Source organism: Cyanistes caeruleus, chromosome 6 (genome assembly GCF_971803275.1).
Source record: "Cyanistes caeruleus chromosome 6, bCyaCae1.hap1.1, whole genome shotgun sequence".
Lineage (NCBI taxonomy): Eukaryota > Metazoa > Chordata > Aves > Passeriformes > Paridae > Cyanistes > Cyanistes caeruleus.
Window position 1 is genome coordinate 36469564 of NC_141706.1, and position 19796 is coordinate 36489359.

General features: G+C 37.3%; 1 protein-coding gene across 31 annotated transcripts in view; it reads right to left on the bottom strand.

Moving 5' to 3' along the window:
• The window catches only part of GPHN (gephyrin), a 277246-nt gene that overhangs the window by 176810 nt on the left and 80640 nt on the right, over window positions 1-19796 (bottom strand). For 30 of the 31 annotated variants that reach the window (XM_086892689.1, XM_086892677.1, XM_086892679.1 and 27 more), the window contains one exon: window positions 14270-14348. In XM_086892689.1, the coding sequence (XP_086748815.1) occupies window positions 14270-14348 (79 nt within the window). Of the gene's footprint in view, window positions 1-14215; window positions 14349-19796 lie in introns of those variants that run through there. The other variant, XM_086892688.1, reaches the window with a different exon arrangement.

Consider the following 19796-nt stretch of genomic DNA (forward strand, 5'->3'; position numbering starts at 1 on the left):
GAATTGCCCTTGAAAAGCTATTTGCTTAAGGCTCATGGCAAGCAGCATTCCTTCTTAAGCCAGGGAGAAGTAGTAAAAAACTAAAATAACTATTTCTTTGCATTTTTCTGGCAAATTCCTGTTTTTAGATTCAATGCTGAAAGATTCTGAAAAAATGCATTTTCAAGTAAACTGTACTAAAAGAATACTGTCTGAATACAGTAACATTCTTACAAGCTTAAAATACTTCATTGTAACTCCACTTACGTGAGTTTTGAAAGTAAAGATTCTAAGAGACATTTTAAATGGATTTTGGGTAAGGGTATTTACTGTGGCTTGGTGGAAAGCAAATTTTGCATTTACTTACACACACAAGATGATCACCTGTGGATGGGGAAGACTGGATAAGCATCACCTCATTTGGGATAAGCTTTTCCTGGGTTTTGTTGCTTATTCTATGAAAACTGATCTTAAGAGTTTTAATATTTCAACATTATTCAAAACTCAAATACATTCTTGAATTTTTCTTCATGGTTTGAACTCTACAAGAGACCTGAAATACAATAGGATAATACTGAAGCCTCTGATCTTCCCCTGAAATTCATGCATGTTTAGATGAAGATGAGGTTCTAAACTGCATGAAACTGCTATGATAGGTTGAATTAAAACCTTTTCAAATCTTGTTCCCTAATTTTCACAGCATTGCAAATGCAGTGGAGTAGGCACAATACAGAGTTTCCTAAACAAAATGCCAACAATGCGGGTACAACTAGAGCTCCAGGCACAAAATGGACACAACAGCTGCTCATGGTACCACACGCTGCTTCTGTCCTGAATCCTGCAGCCAGCCCAGAACTACAGTGGTAAAAATCTCTCAGTCACATCACCCTCTATTCTCTTTTTCTGGATGTGAAAACCAAAACAAAATTACATATTAATGTATTTCCTGGATTATTTGCAATCTATATAGTGAATGGCTTTCCTGGCTCTGTTAGAACAGTGGTTTTTTTATGTTAGCAAAAAAGGGAAAGAATACATTAAAGGTATCTTTATGTGCACCTTTTGGAAAAATAGAACACAGCAGACTAAAAATCACCACCTCATAAGTAATAATTACGTCCTTTGTTAAAATGAAGAAGCTTCAATCATGGATTCCCCCATTTAATAGTCTCTCCCTAACCTACTCTGTTTCTGAACACTCGCTACTGAACATTTCCACATACTATACTAAGCTATGGAGCACATTAATTGTGTAGAATGCTTGTGACAATGAGAAAAATACTGAATGAAGAAGGGTTAAGGAAAAAAAAGAACCTGAATGTGCATTTTTTAAATAGGTGTTACAGTCGTGTCAGTGACATGACACTGACACCAGAGCAAGTATTTTCTAAATCAATCACCTATCTGAAAATGACACTAATAACAAATATCAAAAGGATGCACTGCATTTCCAACCAGAAATATAGACAAGATACATTCTTGTATCTGAAACCAAATAACCAATAAAAAATAGAATTTTAATAGAGAAAGAATTTCTCCTTACTAGAATATAAGGAAAGGAATGAAAATGATGAAGGAAGAAGAAATGAAAAGATGAAGAAATTATGAAGAAGGGAGATGCTGTAGTTAAAGAAGGACCAAAAAGCTTACAACAGAATTCATAAGGGTACAAAGGAAAGCATTTGCTGCTGTAGTGCAACTGTGCTTCTTTGACATAACTGTCTGTGAAAAATCACTTGAGGCAGTTTTTCAACCCTTAATATGTCAGTTTTGAGCTCAATACTGTCTTCATCCATAAAAAAACACTTAAATCCTGGTTAAACTCTTGTGATGTTTATATGGTAACGTGAATAAAAGGAAAAAGTGTAAGTGAAAAATCCATGTAAAATTCAAGCTGTAGCGAGAGAAAGTGAGAAAAGCGGACATTAGAAAACCACTTTTACTACAGAATAGCTATAATTTTCTCTCTTAAGCCACCATCTGTATAGATTTCTGCTGTATGCTGTTAAAAAGTGATTTCATAGGAGTCCCCCCCAAAAAAGGTATGGCAGGACAATTCTAATTAAGAAAGCAATCTAGAATTGAAATGCAGTGAGTAATATTGCATAAAAGCATGAACAGATTTCTGCATAGCAATTTTCTGTGTATCAGCATCAGAACCATTCCTAAGATGTGCAGCAATGGCTTCCTTTACATCTCTATCCCATTTTAATACTTCAGTAGCAGATTATGCAATCCCCCTGGCTAACCTAATCTATACTGCAAATAGGCACACAAATTTCAGAGGCCTTCTCTAAATAAGGCATTCCTCCAAATACTTACAGCTTAGACGAAATGTAGCCTCTCCTACAAAGAGAATCACATCCAGGGTCAGCTCACAATCGCTTTTCAGAGCAGTTCAGAAAATTCAGTAATTTTTAATAGTGAGATTGGAGCAGAGAGATTTTCTATCGTGTAGACAACCACCAAAAGCCATTTGTTGAGATGGTTCTGTTCCTCCATTAGTGGGAGTTCCAAATTTAAGTTTAGCCATATCAGGGAAGCCCTCTCTGCTTTGAGGGACAAAAGGAGTTTGCTCATGAAATGCAAAAAAAAAAATTCAAGTTTCTGGGCGCTCCATTCTTTATGAAAGTACTACTCCTGGAATAAGTATACAAAAATTGCCATAATAGCTCAGTCTAAATGTGCACACAAGTCAGTATGATGTTTAAGGTGCTAAGAAACAAATGCTTAGGGAATAAACATGTTGTGAATTCATGTTGTAAATATTGGCTTTTCACAATTATTCTGATAAATATATTATATGCTTTCACTATATTATTTTCTCTCTTAGCAAGTTATAGGCTTAGATAGGAATTCTGAATGGTAAGGATATGTCTCATCTGGAGAAGGCAAGATAACTCCAACAGGCAAGACAATGGGAGGATCAAGCTGTGGAAAACAGACTATTATCAGCAGCAGGAAATGGAGAGCAAACTGTTACCAAAAAGCCGGTACCAGGACGTTGGCAAGGGGGAAAGATATGAAGCCCATCTGCTCTCTGAGGAAGTATAAGGGGCCTGGACTCTTATCAACAAGTGACCATCTGCAGCAGAAAGGAAACCAAAAACTCCGAAATAATGCTGACCAGCTAGACCAGCAAAAATTATGCTGACCAACAGAAAATAAAATTGAAAAAAAACATGATCCAAGAAGGTGGAACCAGGGAGGGGATATGCTTGAATATGCATTAACCTCTCGCAGCAAGGATGGGATAAAAAGGACACTCCTGAAATACCAGGTGTGCTCTTGGCAGCGCGCCAAGGCACCCGGCCGTATCTCTTTGCTTTACTTTATGTCTCTTATTGTCTTTATTAAACATTTTTAAAATTTTACAGGAGTGAACTTCGTTTTTCACAAACACATAACACAGAACATGATTTGTTTCTTGGTACACACTTACTACCTCTTGCTGCCTTCGGTTCAGGAACTTTCCTGACCTAGATGCTGCATGAAGTTGTCATGGGGTAATTTTACCTTTAAGGTGGTTTTGAGAGCTAAGGAAGTTGAAGTTGCTGGGGACTGATGGGAGTCTTTTCTCCTGACCACTTATCAGTCATTACTAGGAATTGACAGCAGTTTTGACCATTGAAAAGTGAGATCAACCTCTGAACACCACCTTAAAATGTAAAGTCAGGGCACTTCTGTGCTCTTTGTTTCCTGGCTGTGAAAGGTAACAGAGCTCCAGGCCTCTCGTTCCCTGCCCAGCCCATGCGGCCCGGGCAGGGGCTGGGCTGGGCCCAGCGGCTCCAGGCTGGGAGATGGGGCCTGCGGGGCTTGCCCCGGGCTCTGGCCGGGCCAGGCCGGTCCCTGGCTCCGCTGCAGGTTTTGCTGTGACTGAATTCACCAGAGACTGCCGAGTAAAGAAAGTCAAAAAGCTCTCAGCAGCAGAGTAAAGAAAGTCAAAAAGCTCTCAGCTGCTGCTCCGGCAGAGATCACAGAACCATCTACAAAGCCTGGGCAAGATTTTAACTCTTTCATTACCCAGATGAGACTTGCAGATTAATCCTTTTATCCAGAGAGAGAAAAAGAGAGTCATCAACATGTAAAGAGACTTTATAAACTATCAGAGACAGTAAAGAATAAAGAAGTTTCAGAAAAGGTACAGAATAAGGAGAGGCTTTATGAGCTGAAATACCTTTCTGTTGAGGCTATGGAAATGGACAATAAGATCTTGAAAAAACTCCTTTAATTCATGACAGTATATAGGGAGGAATGGAGTGTTCAAAGTGTAAATTTTAAATAAAAAGTAGAGTGTGATACAGTAAAGTGCTAGAATAGAGTGAAGCGCAGATTTGAAGCCTTGGGGGGCAATGAGAAAACTGTTTTCTAGTGAAGCTCACAGAGACAGATGAAGAAGACTTTTGCCCTTTGAATAATTCATCCTTAAAATGCCATCCCTAGTCTCATGGCCCATATACACCTCAGAGTGATGTGAAATGAGAGGAGTGGGCTCTGATAACAGCAGTTCTGGGCAGCTGACATCAGGGAAATAGAAAACTATAACAAAAAATAGTTTTCTTGTGAGAAACTCCATAAATTAACAGAAAGAGACTTCTGTTTCTCTACAAAGACTGGTGAAAAGACTGTAGCAAGAATTGAGACTGTTTTAACCATCAAGGTTCCAAAGTTTTTGTCTCTGTTGTCATGTGAACAAGAGAATGGTGGGTAGTAGAGGATAAAAAGGGTTTTCTGGAAGTTTATTCTGGTGTTCTTATTATTGTAGTTTGTTAATAAACTTTCTTTATTCCTTTTAAGTTTTATGCCTGTTTTGCTCTTGTTCTAATCCATATCTCACAGAAATAAGTAATTTTTTTTTAGTTACTGGTTTAAAACCACGACAGCAGTTCATTGGCTCTAACAGCCACAGTAGATCTATCAGCCTAATTCCTTTATTTGTAGCTATCATTTATACTCCAGGCTCTCATATGATGTTACATCAATTATGAAACATCCAGTTCTGCTACACTTGAACAAGTATGTACTTTTATTAATTTTAAACCTGCTGCTCGATTTTTTTCCTGTCACAATTTCTGATCTGTGAAAAACAGTGAATAATTGCCTCTGACTTTTTTTTAATGCTATTCATTCTGTATACCTCTGCCATATGTTATTTCTTCATTACAGTGTAAAATTCTAGTCCATTTAATTTCTTTATGTGGAAGCTGTTCCAAATCTCTGCTTAATCTTGTCATCCATACCATACCCCCACTAGAAGTTAATAAAGTAGTCATGATTTAAGCATATTCGAGGTTTACAGCCATATAAATAGGTCTTCTGTTTAGTTCTTGACTTTTTTAGTAAGTTTTTTTTTCTTTTCTGAGTATACAGAAACACACTTAATGCACAACAGAGTATTAAGAGAACCTTTTCAGAGCATTATCTTAACAAATGCAGTTAAGATCAGCACTGAACCATTTCTTACCTGCAGATACACCAAAAAAATATTTTTCATAGTGTAGACACCATGAGAAGACAACCCCCTTTAAATACCCAGAAAAGAATAGAATATAAACAGAAACAAAGACTAAAGTTTGAAAGAATGAAATCAGTGAAGAGTCAAGTTAGCTGAGACTTGGATGAAGCCTGGAGGTGGCAAAATAGGCTAGAAGAAGCTGTTTGAGTTTTGAGACTCATAGATCCTCAGATGAAAACAGCAAATGCCATGAAAAGACCCCCCCAAAAGAAGCCTGAAGTTAAAAGATCGAGGCAAGTTTAGGTCCCCACTAGAAGTCTGGAGAATACAACTAGAAGCTGTGGTGGATTTGGGTTGGATGAGAAGACAAAATGCAAAGCCAGAGAGGTGTATGGCATAAGCCCTCAAGGAAATCCCTATTATACATTAAGCTTTTAAAAATAATTTGAACTGTGGTTTTAAAAAACAGAATATTGACCAGGAAGCTGGGCTGCTATGCCATTAAATTCCAAAGTAAATGACTGGCTGTAAAATCACATTCAATCAAATGAACATTTTACCCTCTACTCCAATCTATTATTAATTATTAGTGCAAATGATTACAGAGGGAAGTCTTCTGGTACTTAATTCTGAGATTGTGACAGTACTTGGTACATACTCAATTTTCCTACTTCTTCTGTAAAAATCATTCTGGTCTGGTCCTGAATATACCCAGACACACAGGAAGCTTGTCTATATTCCTTCCAAATGCAAAAGGAAAGAAGTAATTTCAAAAATTATTTACTTTTTTTTTTTTTTAATTACAAAAAGCATTACAATTACAGTATTACTCATACGTCAACTAAGTCTGATTGGGATGGAATTGACTTTCTTCAGAGCAGGTGGCTGCACCAGAGTTGCTGTGTTTTGGATTTGTGACTGAAAAGTGCTGATAACACACCAATGTTTTCACTATGGTTGAACAGTGCTTGTATAACATCGAGACCTTTTCTTTCCCTGCTCTGCAAGCCAGGATGGGGATAGGGAAGAGCTGGGAGGGAGCACAGCCAGCACAGCTGACCAACAGGATGCTCCATACCTTAGCATTGTGCTCAGCAGTTAATGCTCCAGGAGAGGAGGAGGAAGAGGGGTAACATTAGACATTGCAGTATTTGTCTTCTCAGGCAATTCTTGTGCCTGCTGAGGCCTGGCTTCCCAGAAACTGGCAAAACATCTGACTGCTGATAAGTATTAAGGCTCTTTCTTGTACTATCGGAGAATAGAAGTTATTAAAACAATGGGATTTAAAAATTGGACTTGGAAAAATAAAAAATTGGCATGAATTTGAAGTCAGAAGCACAGTGGGCAATTTTAAAATGAAGGTTTATAACAAACACAGAAATAACTTTTAATCAACTGTGATATTCGGTAGTCTAAAACTTGATACAGATTTCTGAACCTGTGTCGTATGTATTTCTATTCAAACTCCAGAGAGCAAACATAATGAAACAGAGCACGAAGGACACAGCTTTTCTTTTGAAGCCTTAAAAATTTCAAACATTTTCAATTAGTTTCCTCAATGAAAGTTTAGGTACACTTAATAATAACAACAACAAACTTTAAATCTGAAAATGAAGGATCTACTAAATCTCTATAACCAATGATGAAGCATCTTACTTCAACGAACATGACATATCCTTACAGATCTTGTAAGTAGAGAAAATCCCTAAACTTGTTTAGATAGAGAAACATCATATATTCATGTTACAGATCCTATACGTAGAGAAAGTCCCTAAACTTGTTTAAATAGAGGTTCCTGGCTAACAAGCCTGAAGCAGTGCATCCCTACATCACCAGAGAAGTATGAGACTTAATTCTGAAACTAGTAGTAGAACTGAAAAGAGAGATGGAACACCCGAGATTGCAGCTGACATGCAAACAACCAACCCTCTCCCCTCAACAATACTTATCAGCCCAGACACAGCACTGGGGCTGTGCAGCCTCTAGTTCTAGAACAACTTATGCGGTTACTTGATTAGCTCTAAATTCCTTAATTGCAGACTACCACAGGGTGTTGCAAGAGCAAAAAGAAGAAATTTCCTTCTAAGAATTTGGTAACTGTGTGATAAGAGAAGACATGTTTGCTCTGAATGCAACTACTATTGGTAGATAAAGCTGACACAGAACTTTAAAAAGGTTACAGGCGACTGCTTTGGGCCAAGATGTAAAAATCATTAGAGTTGAGAGTTACTAAGTGCTTTAAAAAGACATTTTCTTATGTTCTGCTTTGTGCAGTCTGCTGCTATGGGTTTGCTTAAGACAGATGAAGTTGTTCCTATAGGTTTATGAGTCATTAAGCTTAAACAGCCAAAGGACACATGCAATATTAGCCATTTTTGCTAGAAACTGCCAAGGAATCTTGTAGGCTGAAAAATTTTTTTCCTGAAGTGCAAATAACAGGGAAAACATATAGAGACTTGTTCATAAGACTGGAGGTGAAAAATATTTGGCAAATGAACAACAGAACATCCTCTGTGATGTATCTGATGAAGGCTGGCTGGACTATGGAGAAGCCAAGATAGGAGACTGGCTGAAGAAGAAACCCTGGACACTTAAGTCTTATATGTGTTTTTATTATCTTGAAGGAAGGGCAAACACAATTTTTTAAGGCACATGAAGACTCTGCTTGCAGATGAAGCAGATGAAGGATTGTCTCAATCTCTCAGATCAACCAGAAACCATAAGGATAGCATTAAGCCAATTTTATGTATATCAACTTAAAGAAGTAACTATTAGATTAGACTCATCCTTATGAATATCTTTAGGCAGGTCTCAGATCTTTGGAAGTTTGTCAAATACAACTTTTTCACTAGATTCAATGCTTAAAATAGGCAGCACTTCTGTAATGCTCAGCATTGCTCCTCTGCATAATAGAGTAGTCTGGGATACCACAGATATCTCTCCAGTTGTCCTAATAAAGATAACCTGATAAAATCACTTGATGCTGGATAGATGAGATCAGGAGGCAAGAGAAGCAGAGAAGGTTTTTTGTAAGCCTATTAGAGAAAACATGCTAATATAGCCAAATAATGGACAAACAACTGAGCATGAACTCTCACTTGAAGGCTGCTGCACAACAAAGTAACTGTGGACAGAATACAAAGTAAGTGTTTCCTCTCTGTACAGCCTTACTGATACCAGCAATTAAACAAAAGAAACAGGCAGGATATTCAAATATGCAACAGGCATTGAAAAACTAGAAAGACTGCACAAAGGGGCGAGGGTGTGAACTGGTATCCTCACAACACCGAATTTGTAATTTTTAGCAAGACAAAATATGCCACTGGTTCTCAAATGATGAACAAAACTCAGAAAGTATAAACTACAATACTTCTAGTTTTCCTCAAAAACTACAGGTTCCTCCATGTGAAGATGGAAACTGAAGTTTTACGTCCACAGACTTAACAGTTCATTAATCAAGTCCTCAATCACAGAACAGGTAAGGCTGGAAGGGACAACAGTGGGTCATCTTAAGAGCACATTGCATGAGATTGCATCCAAAACAGGACACAGCACTCCAGGTCAGGCCTCACAGGGGCAGGATCCCCTCCCTTGACCTGCTGCCAATGCTCTTCCTAAGGCAGCCCAGGATCCCATCGGCCTTCTTGGCCACCAGGGCACTGCTGGCTCAGGGACAGCTTGGTGTCCACCAGCACCCCCAGGTCCTTCTCCACAGAGCTGCTTCCCAGCAGCTCAGCCCCAGCCTGTGCTGGTGCCTGGGGTTATTCCTGCCAGGGGCAGGACCCTGCACTTGCTGCTGTTGATTTCAGACAGTTCTTCTCTAGCCATCTCTCCAGCCTGCTGAGGTCCTTCTGCGGGGCTGCACAGCCCTCTGGGGTGTCAGTCACTCCTCCCAGCTTTGTGTCCCCAGTGAACTTGCTGAGGAGGCATCTCCCCTTCATCCAAGTCATCAATGAATTAAGATAAAGAATTCTGGGCCCAACACTGAACCTTTAGAAGACGCCACCAGTGATGGCCTTCACTTAAACCCTGTGCCCCTGACTGTAACCCTCTTGGAACCTGCTGTTCAGCTAGTTCTCAATCCATCTCAATATCCACTCATCCAGCCCACACTTCCTGAGTTTGCCTATGAGGATGCTGTGAGAGGCAGTGCCAAAAGCTTTGCTGAACTCAAAGCAGAAAATATCCACTGCTGCTCCCTCATCCATCCAGGTATTTGTTTCATCCTATAGTGTACCTTAGGTACTCAGTAAGATTTTAAAAAAATAGAGTTCCTCAATAATTCCATTATCATCTTCAGTCTTTATTATTACAAATTCTAAGGATCTCACAAATACTTCCCAGAAGAATTACCTAGTTCCTTCTTCTAAGGCTGTAATAAAGGATAAAGATGACTTCTGTGAGATTTCCATCTCCTGTCATGGACAAATGGAACTCAGACTTAATCCACAAGTTTCTAACATAGGCCTATTACAGTTTTAGTCATCTTTCTAATGCAATTACATGGACAGTAAATAACATTTTCTTCCCACCATGTTTTCCTCTCTGTAGTATATACTTATTAAAACAAGTTCTAATTTCCTGTCAAAAGTTACCTGTTCTTACATTTTAGATTTATCTGCTCTCATAATCAGTGTGAAGGAGACATGAAACACAGTTTAGATTTGATGTGATTTTGCCTAGAAAGAAGTTATTCAGAATCTCTTGGATACTGTTCACCTCAAAGCAGCTCTGAAGATGTTTCCAAAACAAATGCATTAGTGATTATCTGCAGCTACCGAATTGCACAGAAAGATTAAAAGCATCCTCTTTTCTGTTTAGACAAGTATTTTATGAAGTCTATATGTAGGCTAGAGCTGAAAGGAACATCTTATAAAGTGATGTCGTGAACTAAAACTTGGGAATGTTTATACGTAGAACTTCTGCTTGAAGCAGGTGGATGTATACCTAACATTCTAATGATCTCATGGTTCAGTCTTCAGGAGTATTTAAGTAACTTCTAGTGAGAAAAGAACAAAAGTAGCAAAAATCTGACGAGAAGTTTCAGGTGAAGACATATACATATTGAATTGTATCTAACCCATTTCTCTCCTGAGCACAGACTGGCTATTGAGGGTAGAAAAGGACAGGAAGACAGAGGAGTACAGACCATTCAGTCTGCTCATGAGCAAGGGGTCAAATGAAATGATCAATATGTTTAACTTTCCTGGAGCACCAGCCTTTTGCCTTGCTAGAGAGCCTCAAAGGTCTCCCCACAAAAGCAGAAATTTGCTAGCATCTTAAGCTGTTTCACTGCCTTTTACTTCAGCTGAATAAAATCTGAACCACCATTTAAGTATCAGCAGCCTCGTTCCTCCAATTGCACCTGCTCTCTGCAGCTCTGCTCTGCCTATTCATTGTTTAGGACAATGAATGGAAAAATACCTATAGTCTTCTCATGGAGAGTCATCTCTTTAGAATGGAACATTTTAAGTATCTTTTATGAGTTATTGGAATAGTAGGCAGGGCATAATCTAAACCAAATCATGGGATTTGAAAATTCACGGCCACATTAAGTTACCTTTATAGGAATCAAAATAAGTCCCATCTGGTTTTTGGTCATATTAATTACACAGAAGACAAGCCAAAATGCATACATTTTCATAGAAGAAAAGAAAAAAGAAAAAAGGGAGGAAAAAAAAAGCTTTGCTGTTCCAGCTCTCTACACTTAGACAGGATCAAATATGTAGACGAGTATAATCTGCAGAACTCTCTTTGACATTCTTAGATATAGACTCCAGTTTCTTTACCAAATGACATTTAGAATTTTTTCAAACTATCCAATCAATGCTGTCTACTATAAATTGAACTAATTCTTGCTCATCAGGCAAACAGAACAAACCCTTTAATAATCTTTTATATAATGTAGAACACTCATACTTCCTCTCTTGACGCTGTTTCCTCAAATAATTAATCTGCCATGCACTGCATTTTTTATCTTCTCCTCTTTATTTTCATCTACACACCTCTGGATCTCTAAGTTTTGTGTCCAAAACAGGGCACTGTATATAGCAGACATCCTTGAACTCCAGGGAACCCCATCTAGTTGAAGACATCCCTGCTCATTGCAGGAGGTGACCTTTAAAGGACCTTTCCAAGCCAAACTTTTCTGTGATTATCTGCAATGAATAAAAAACAGCACTTAACTCTCAAACCACCTTTATAGTTGAACTATGACCAACTTTTTGCAGAAATTAAATTTTTCTCTAATTAACCACTACACGAAATTTAAAGTTGTTGCATGCTTCCTTCTTCCATAATCTATAACTCCTTGCTTCAGGTTTATCTGATATGCTTGGTGTTTTGGGGTTTTTTCCTTTAGCAGAATTTTCATTTTTACTGACACACAGTAAATTGTGAGTTAATCACATACAAGTATAGGTGATCAAACAACTGATTTGAGCAGCAGAGCTTTTATTAGCATTGCTGAGAGAACTGAAAGCAGTTTAAGTTTGCAGTCCTGCTCCAGCTAGGAAATCAACTGGGGAAAAAAAGACTACTCTGACAATTAGGCACACTTGATATAAACCAAACATTAATGATAAAAACTGACAATGCTGTCTATTTTATAGTTTTATTTCAGTGTAAAGACACACTTACAGCTGTCCAAAAAAAAAGGCCTTCTGCAATAACAAAAGAGAAGTTGTCTGTTGCAGAGCCAAGAATAGCAAACAAAGAGGGACAGCCATTTGCAGAGAAAGCATGAGAATTTTTTATGTAAATCTAATGTTTGCATCTGAGATTACAAAGAAAAAGAGGCAATACATCTACAGTCAGCACAAATGAGCACTAAAGAAATCCTAAAGCGTAAATATTAAACTGGTAAGAGGATTAATCAAATGCTATTTTACGATTCCAGGTATTATTACAGGCATCAATCATAGCCAAATAGGCATAAGACTTTAATTAAACTTTATTCTTTATTTCAAAAAAAGATTAAAACATCTCTTTGTCTGGCACTCTCATGCTGTCCTTTGCATAACAAGGAATTCAGATCCCATGGAACCTTAGGAGTCACCTACAAAAGGCTGGGTTGAACAATACTGCCTTAGATGGTTTCTTCATTTTGGAGATTCAGTCACACTGCTACATATTTTTCAAGAACTCTTAATAGGTGCTCAGTCACAAAACAGCAAGAATGTAGATTTGGAAAGACAGACCCAAGTCTGTACATTGCTATCATTCAGCAGGAAGGACACTTCTCTTGCACTGTAATCTGTCACACAGCAAAGTGTCATAAACAGTCCTCGAAATCTAACATGTATTGAGACTTTACTCAGTCTTTCAAAGTGACTAAAATGGCTATGTTGCAGTCACTTATGTTTCTTATGCTATAAGAAACAGAAATCTGTTTAATTTCCTTTGAAGGTTACAACAATTTATTACAATATTCTTCATGTGTGTTACAATTAAAGAAGAAAATTAAAATATTCCATTACTTCTGGTAAAAATATACAGAAAATGATCATTCTACCTCAAAGGCAATTCAACCCTCTGAAAGTAAACTCTTGAGGTGCAAGCCCAAAACTATGTGTAGCATGTAAGCCTACCTGCAGCTCCAAAACCCACATACAATTCTAAAGCAAACAAACAAAAAAGAATCAACAAAGCAAACCAACCAACCAAAAATACTCAAAAAAATACCACTCAACAGAAAAATTTGGAAGATTAAGACCTATAAGACAGCCTTGACTTCAACACTTAAACAGTAATTATTAAAAGTTTATCTATTGCATTCACACTGTACATATCAAGCAACAATTATACTTGCCCCTTGTACCTCTATAATTTCACATGTATAAATCAATTACATAGATTATGTCAAAATTGCCCAAGAATGCATGTATATGTGCATATACCTGTCATTTACCTGTAGCAACATGACAAAATAAATTCTGCATCTACTCAATTACTATAAATCCCTGTAACTGAAATAAGATGCCAAATACACCTTGTTTTTCACTCCTCAATCAATACTGAAAAATTTGCTCTTTCAGTATCAAGGACCATCACGTTAGAGCTCACTGTGGAATGCACTGTCATTCATGTTAAAAAGATGTGAATTTTTTTCTCCTTTTTCCTTCCCTCATAACAAGTGGTACACTCACATGCTAGCAAGAACATTTTCAGCTAGTACTAAAGTTAACAGATGAGAAAAAAAACCCCAGGAACAAAAAAAAACCCAAAACAAAAAACCACTAACAAAAAACTGAACGACAAAGAAGGTCTGATAACATTTCAAGTCTGGCTCAGAGGTCATGAGATTGAATTTTATTTTAGGGAAAGATGCAATACTGAGATAAAGACCAGTTGTCTTGTGGTGAAGCAAAAATTCAGACCATGTGCCGACACACTTAAATTGAAACAGGTAGCAGAGGAAGAAACAAATATCAGCTGCATGAAATCAGATAGAAAGAAAACAGATTCTAGATGTTAAGGTAACTGACAATAATTATCCAGTAATATTCTAACTTATTTGCACTTCCTCCTTAAAAAAGGAGGGGCAACAATGTGCACAGAAGTCCTCTATAGAAATACCAGCATGCACAATCTGTTACCTCTGATGACTCTTTACTGATGTGCTCTCTGGATGCAACTTCATGAACAGAATTACATTAAAAACAAGGTGGTTTTAATAACACCTGCTTGTATTAAAGACTAACAACTTGGCAAGCATAAGCCACTAAAGCATTATATGTACTTCATCATACTACTTCTTTATATAATTACAAAACTACTCACAAGGATTTCAGGAAGAAGCTTTTCTTTGCTTAGCAATAAGAGCCAGATACTCACAAAGAAGGGTCTTGGACCAGATCTTTAAGGTTTATCCCACTACGATCCTCGGCAAGGTTCCTGAAGCAACTGTCACTCACTAAAAAAAATAGAAATAAAATTAAAACAAAACAAAATAAAACAAACAAACAAAATAAAATAGGAAATAAAAGAGGAAATTTAAGAACGGAACACAGCTTTTTTGATTAACGAAAAATGCTTTTTGGCATTGGGTGGAATTTGAACATTCATATAGAAAGTCTTGATTTTCACTGAGGTTCTACCTAATTCAAAGATACATCATCTCAATGGAAAGTGAAAAACATTGTATCACAGCTTATGCAGAACTAAACTGCACAAATTCCAGGTGGTGTCCTCGCTACTTGTCCACCTGGAGGCACAGGAAGTCTCAAACACGAACAGCGGATGCAAACACTTATCCATACGCTTAACAGCAGAGTCTTTAATCATGCACTGATCCATATACTTTACTTAATCAGAAACAGTGAGAGCTCCTATGTATTTAAGTTCATAGTTATTCATGGAATAGCAAAAATGTTTAATGAGCAATAACCAAAACAAGTAATTAAGAGCAAAAATTTATTCAAGCAACTTATAAATAACTTATAAAGTGCATGTAAAGCAGGTAGTTACTGTAATAACTGAAATTACAGTAAATGTCACAGAAGTTTAGAAGAGTATTAGTGTGCTTTAATTTTGTTCACTAATTAAAAGATAAAAAAAAACAACCAGGAGACCTAAATCTCAAGCTCCAAATTTGTTCTCTTGGCTAAGTCTCTCAGCACATGTACTCCAATCCTAAAAGCCATCTCATTTCTCTTTAATAACACCACAGTCAATTTGAGAGGTGGAAAAAGAGTAGTGGTACGAATACTTCTAGTTCAACACAGTCTCACTTTAAAGGAATTATTTATTTCTGACTACAGCAAACTTTGGGAATAAAACAAAGGTTGTGATATGGAAAAATCAGTGTAAGGATCAATTTCCCTTAAAGGGCAAGGTTATCTGTGAGACAAAGTTTATGAAGAAATGCATTATTGCTCATCTTTCAACACAGAATGCAGCTTCACATTTGGTGAACACGTATGTGTTTAAAATCATCTGCAAAAGCAAGTGTTCCTACTTCTTTCTCTCTAAATGCAAAATACTCTCTTTAATTTACATCTCTAAGTATTCATGTGCATCACCAGCATCAAGAAAATGCAAATCATTCCCAAAATATATTGTTTTCACAGATTACAACACATACAGTGACAGACCTACCTAACATACTACAAAACTGCAAAATGTTTCTACTAGTACCTCTCGCTGGCAATGCCTCTCACAGGCGTGAAACCTGTTAAGTCAGCAGGGAAGGACAAGTATTGGAAGAAAGCATCCCAGAAGAAGAGGCAGGCGCAGCTGATGGAACAGGTACTAGCCCTGGCCCTCAGATAAAGCCTGACAGCTAATGACTGTTAGAGAGGTATTTGTCAAGTGCTGAAACATTCACTTCAATGCTGGAATAACCAATTGATACCCTAAGCTTCTCTGCCCCACTGTCTCTGGATACAGCACCTAACAACTGCTCGCTGCACACAATCCCTGAACGTCGTCAGTCTTTCACCAGGGCTCTTTGAGGTACTTGTCTCAGATCTTCATTTTAAACAACATCCACCTCTGCTAACTAAGCCCAGACTCTAAACTTGTTCCTCCCAAGACAACTTAATCATTGCCTCCGTAACAACCTGAAAGATTCCTGTACTAAGTTCACAAGCACTTCTCCCCCTTGCCAGGAAAGCTCTGACACAGCAGCTTGAGCCTTCACGAATTTTTCATTTCCATCCCCACCTATTACACTGAACCCAGGACATTTGAGTGGATCTCTTAACTCCTCAGTTAAAGGAATAATTCCAAGACCAGCAGACTCACAAACAACTACATGCTAGATTTTATGGGAGAAAAAATTCCCACTTACATTGATATTTGATAGTTTATATTTGCTTCTTGTCAAGTTTGGCAACAAAACAGCAAACAGAACATTTTACCTACAGTCTTGTCATAAATCCAACACTACCAATGTATCAACATATCTCCTAGGCTAACACAATATATCGTGAATAAAAATTATGCTCACCACTGGTTTTTCACTATTGACAAATCAGATGTTTTTTAAGCATTAAATATTTAATCTAAACATGCTGCATTTCTCTAGTATCTCCTCCAATCTGCTCATGGAAAGCAATCACAGTGGTAATTGAAGAAACCAGCATCATTATCTCAAAAGTTTTTTTAATAGGGAAATGAAAAATGACAACATAAAACTATCTTTAAATTAAAAACCAGTAAAACTGGCCATTATTTATCTGTAATTCATGATGTTTAAAACACAAAATATGTTTCAAATAAATGTTTAAAATGAATGCTAGATTTGCCAGAGACAGCCTTTCTTTTACTTGTCTCAACATAAAAATCCAGTATTATAACAATATTTTTATGAATGAATTTTAAAATTGCAAACCTTCACTCTACTTAGCAGACCTTGGCAAAAAAGCCATTTGCTGAAAAGACTAATTCAACATCAAACACACTTTGAAAAATGTATAAACTTGATCTCCCTGGTTTACTTCTTTGATTGTAGGCGAGTTAGAACAATTTAAAGCTGCAAATTGGTAAGCAAGTCTCTTCTTAGGATCCTGCTCTAGCCAGATTTAGAAAACACAGGTGCTGCAGATAAATGTAAAAAATTCCAAACCTGGATTTAATAACCATTAATAAAATGACTACTATGGTAGCAACAGGAGAGTTTCCAGTGAGTGGAAATAATTCATTGGAAAAGGCTGGAGTAAGCACTCAGTCTGCATGCAAGTACAGCCATGCCCCATCACATCCTTGCAAACTCTCACCATAAATAAAGAAAACAAATGTTCAGCAATAAATGCAAGGTGGAAGCAATCAAGCAGAGCAAGTACTCTATTTCTCACAGCTTAGAAAACTTTAAATCAACACTGCACATATTTAGAAAGTAACACATACCCTAACTGAAATGCAAGCTATTTATTTTTAAACAGGTGAGTGAAACTGTGATGGTAAGGCAGAAATATCAGGGTGATCAATGGTGCTTTAAGGTTTGAGGGGAGAACACGTAGAAGAAAACTTTGCAACACAGCCACAAATTATACCACAGACACAGTTAAGCCATGTCTAACTTCTCTTTGAAGCACAACCAAGGGACACTCTTGCATGAGACATCTATATGAACACAATAAATGTTATAAATGAAATGCAGCCAAAATTTATCAATTTTGATAAATTTATCAAGCTTTACCATCTTGCTTCAAAATTAAATTTTCATTTTTTAACCCTCCAAAACTTTATAAAAGCTAGTATTTTAAGCATTGTTGAGTGGATAGTTTCTGGAGAGATACAGAGCTGCTAGGTGTTCCTCTCTACATATATATCAAGTGGATGAGCCTCTGGTCTGCAGTTCAGCCCCCAGAGGTACTTCCTTACAAATGTTGCAAATGGCAACAAAAATAGCACCCTAAAGTACATTTGCTCCACGGAGTATTGCACATACAATGACAGTCTGTAAGGTGCCAGAAGTGCTCTTAATACACCAAATACTGGCACAAGTATCACAGGCATCAACTGAACAAAACACATCGTCTGAAAAGCATCACAGTAAGGCAAAATCCCTAAACATGCACTGAACAGTTCAACTTCCAAGTGAGCTGTTACATGTATCAAAGCAAACAGGATTTAGCAATAGCTCCAATTTTCCCAACATTCATCCTACTTCCAGCTCCTGGTTTCTATTACTGATGTTCTGTTTCTGACCCCTGTCTAGTCTTGTGCCCAGGAAGTAACAGAGGTGGGAAGCTAATAAGGGAATACAGTTCTCACCTGTCAACTACACAGCATACAAAATTCCCGATGGAAAGGTTAAAATCAGCATTCACACTCTAATGTGCAAACATCCAACTTACAACAGTTGTGAAGCCTTCCCACTTGGCATTTGTGAACTTCTAAATTTGTCCATGTAATTTTTTTTCCTTTGCTTTCTTTAGCAGGATTTTGAAATGAGACCATACTGAAGAGAAATAGACTATTAGCCTGTTGATTTCAAAAATGAGAAGTTCTTTAACTTTGAAGGCAAACTAGTATTTTTTTCAAGTAGAGGCAGATCAGAATCTGCTGCAAAATGTATCTTTGTTTTAATTTTATTTTTTAAATGTCCTACAATTTGAAAACTGTGTAGCTCTTTGAAAATGTCACTTAATCTCTAACACCACAGAGAGTATTTCCAGTAAAAGAAGAGCCCTCTTTAGATCAAATCACTTCTAAATCTACAGCTGATAATAACCACCCCCAAAAAATTAATAAATATCTATAGTTTGGTAAAGAAAACTAACAAGTTTACCTCCCCCATATCGAAATATGCTGTTCCAGAAAACTACCTAAAAAAGGTGCCAGATTTTCCTCTTGGTTCCCAGAACTCAGAATTGCCTTTAGATTTGTTGTGACTACCTGTTGATAAAAATCATCTTGACTAAAAAAATGCTGCACTCATGAAGGCAGTCACTGATGCACTATTAGTTTGAATGGACTACTACAACCTTGAACTGCATGCACTGAAGTATAAGATAGTTTTTTACATTTTAGTCTTTTAGCGATAATATCTCCTAAGTTCAGTTCTTTTCTTAGGACCTCTTCACCTGCTCATAGCATTTTTGACAAGACTTTACCTTACTCCTCTTTTTACAGGCTCATTTATGTATTTAGGTTTTATAACAGATTCATTCAGCAGTTAATAAATACAAAAATATTTAGTACACTTGGGATCTGCTGAAAAGTACTGCTCTAACACAGTGTTGTATTCCAGTCTGGTTTTGCTTGCAACAGCCATTATTCAGAAGTCTCGTTCCAGATTCAGGTGGTTCTGTTCCATGTACTGCATGCAAACATTTCAGGATTCAAGTATTTTGCTTTTATGGGCCCAACCTCATACATAAGGCAACGAGCACCTTCTTTACCTATTATACATATTGTTGACTTCAAGAAGTAACAAACTGCTAGGGAAGCTTAGGGTCTTAGGGTTTGTAATATAGGAAGGTAGCAGAATTCTTTCTCAGACCTCAAAACACTCCTCTTTAAAAGCCTGTTCTCCTGCAAACACAGAATTCCTGTCCTATGCACATCCTATAAGGCATACTTTACAGAAAGCAAATGAAGGAGAAAGCACCAGAAGATTGATTCTCGTAATATTAAAATGATTTAAAAGTATTTTATGGGTTCTATGGACAGTAACACCAGAGATAAAAAATGCTGCCTTTTTTCTCTGATGCTGCCACATTTTTCAAGTGAGTGCGTGTCAACTAGAAAACATACATAAAACAGATGGCACACTACAGAAATTTTGTAGCACCTTCTCCAGATCTATCAAAGAAGACAGCAAATTAATTTTAAGAGCAGCACTTATACCATTTGCATATCTGCACACAAATCTCTGACGTATTTGCAGAATAAAAAGAACTACGAGTCTCCA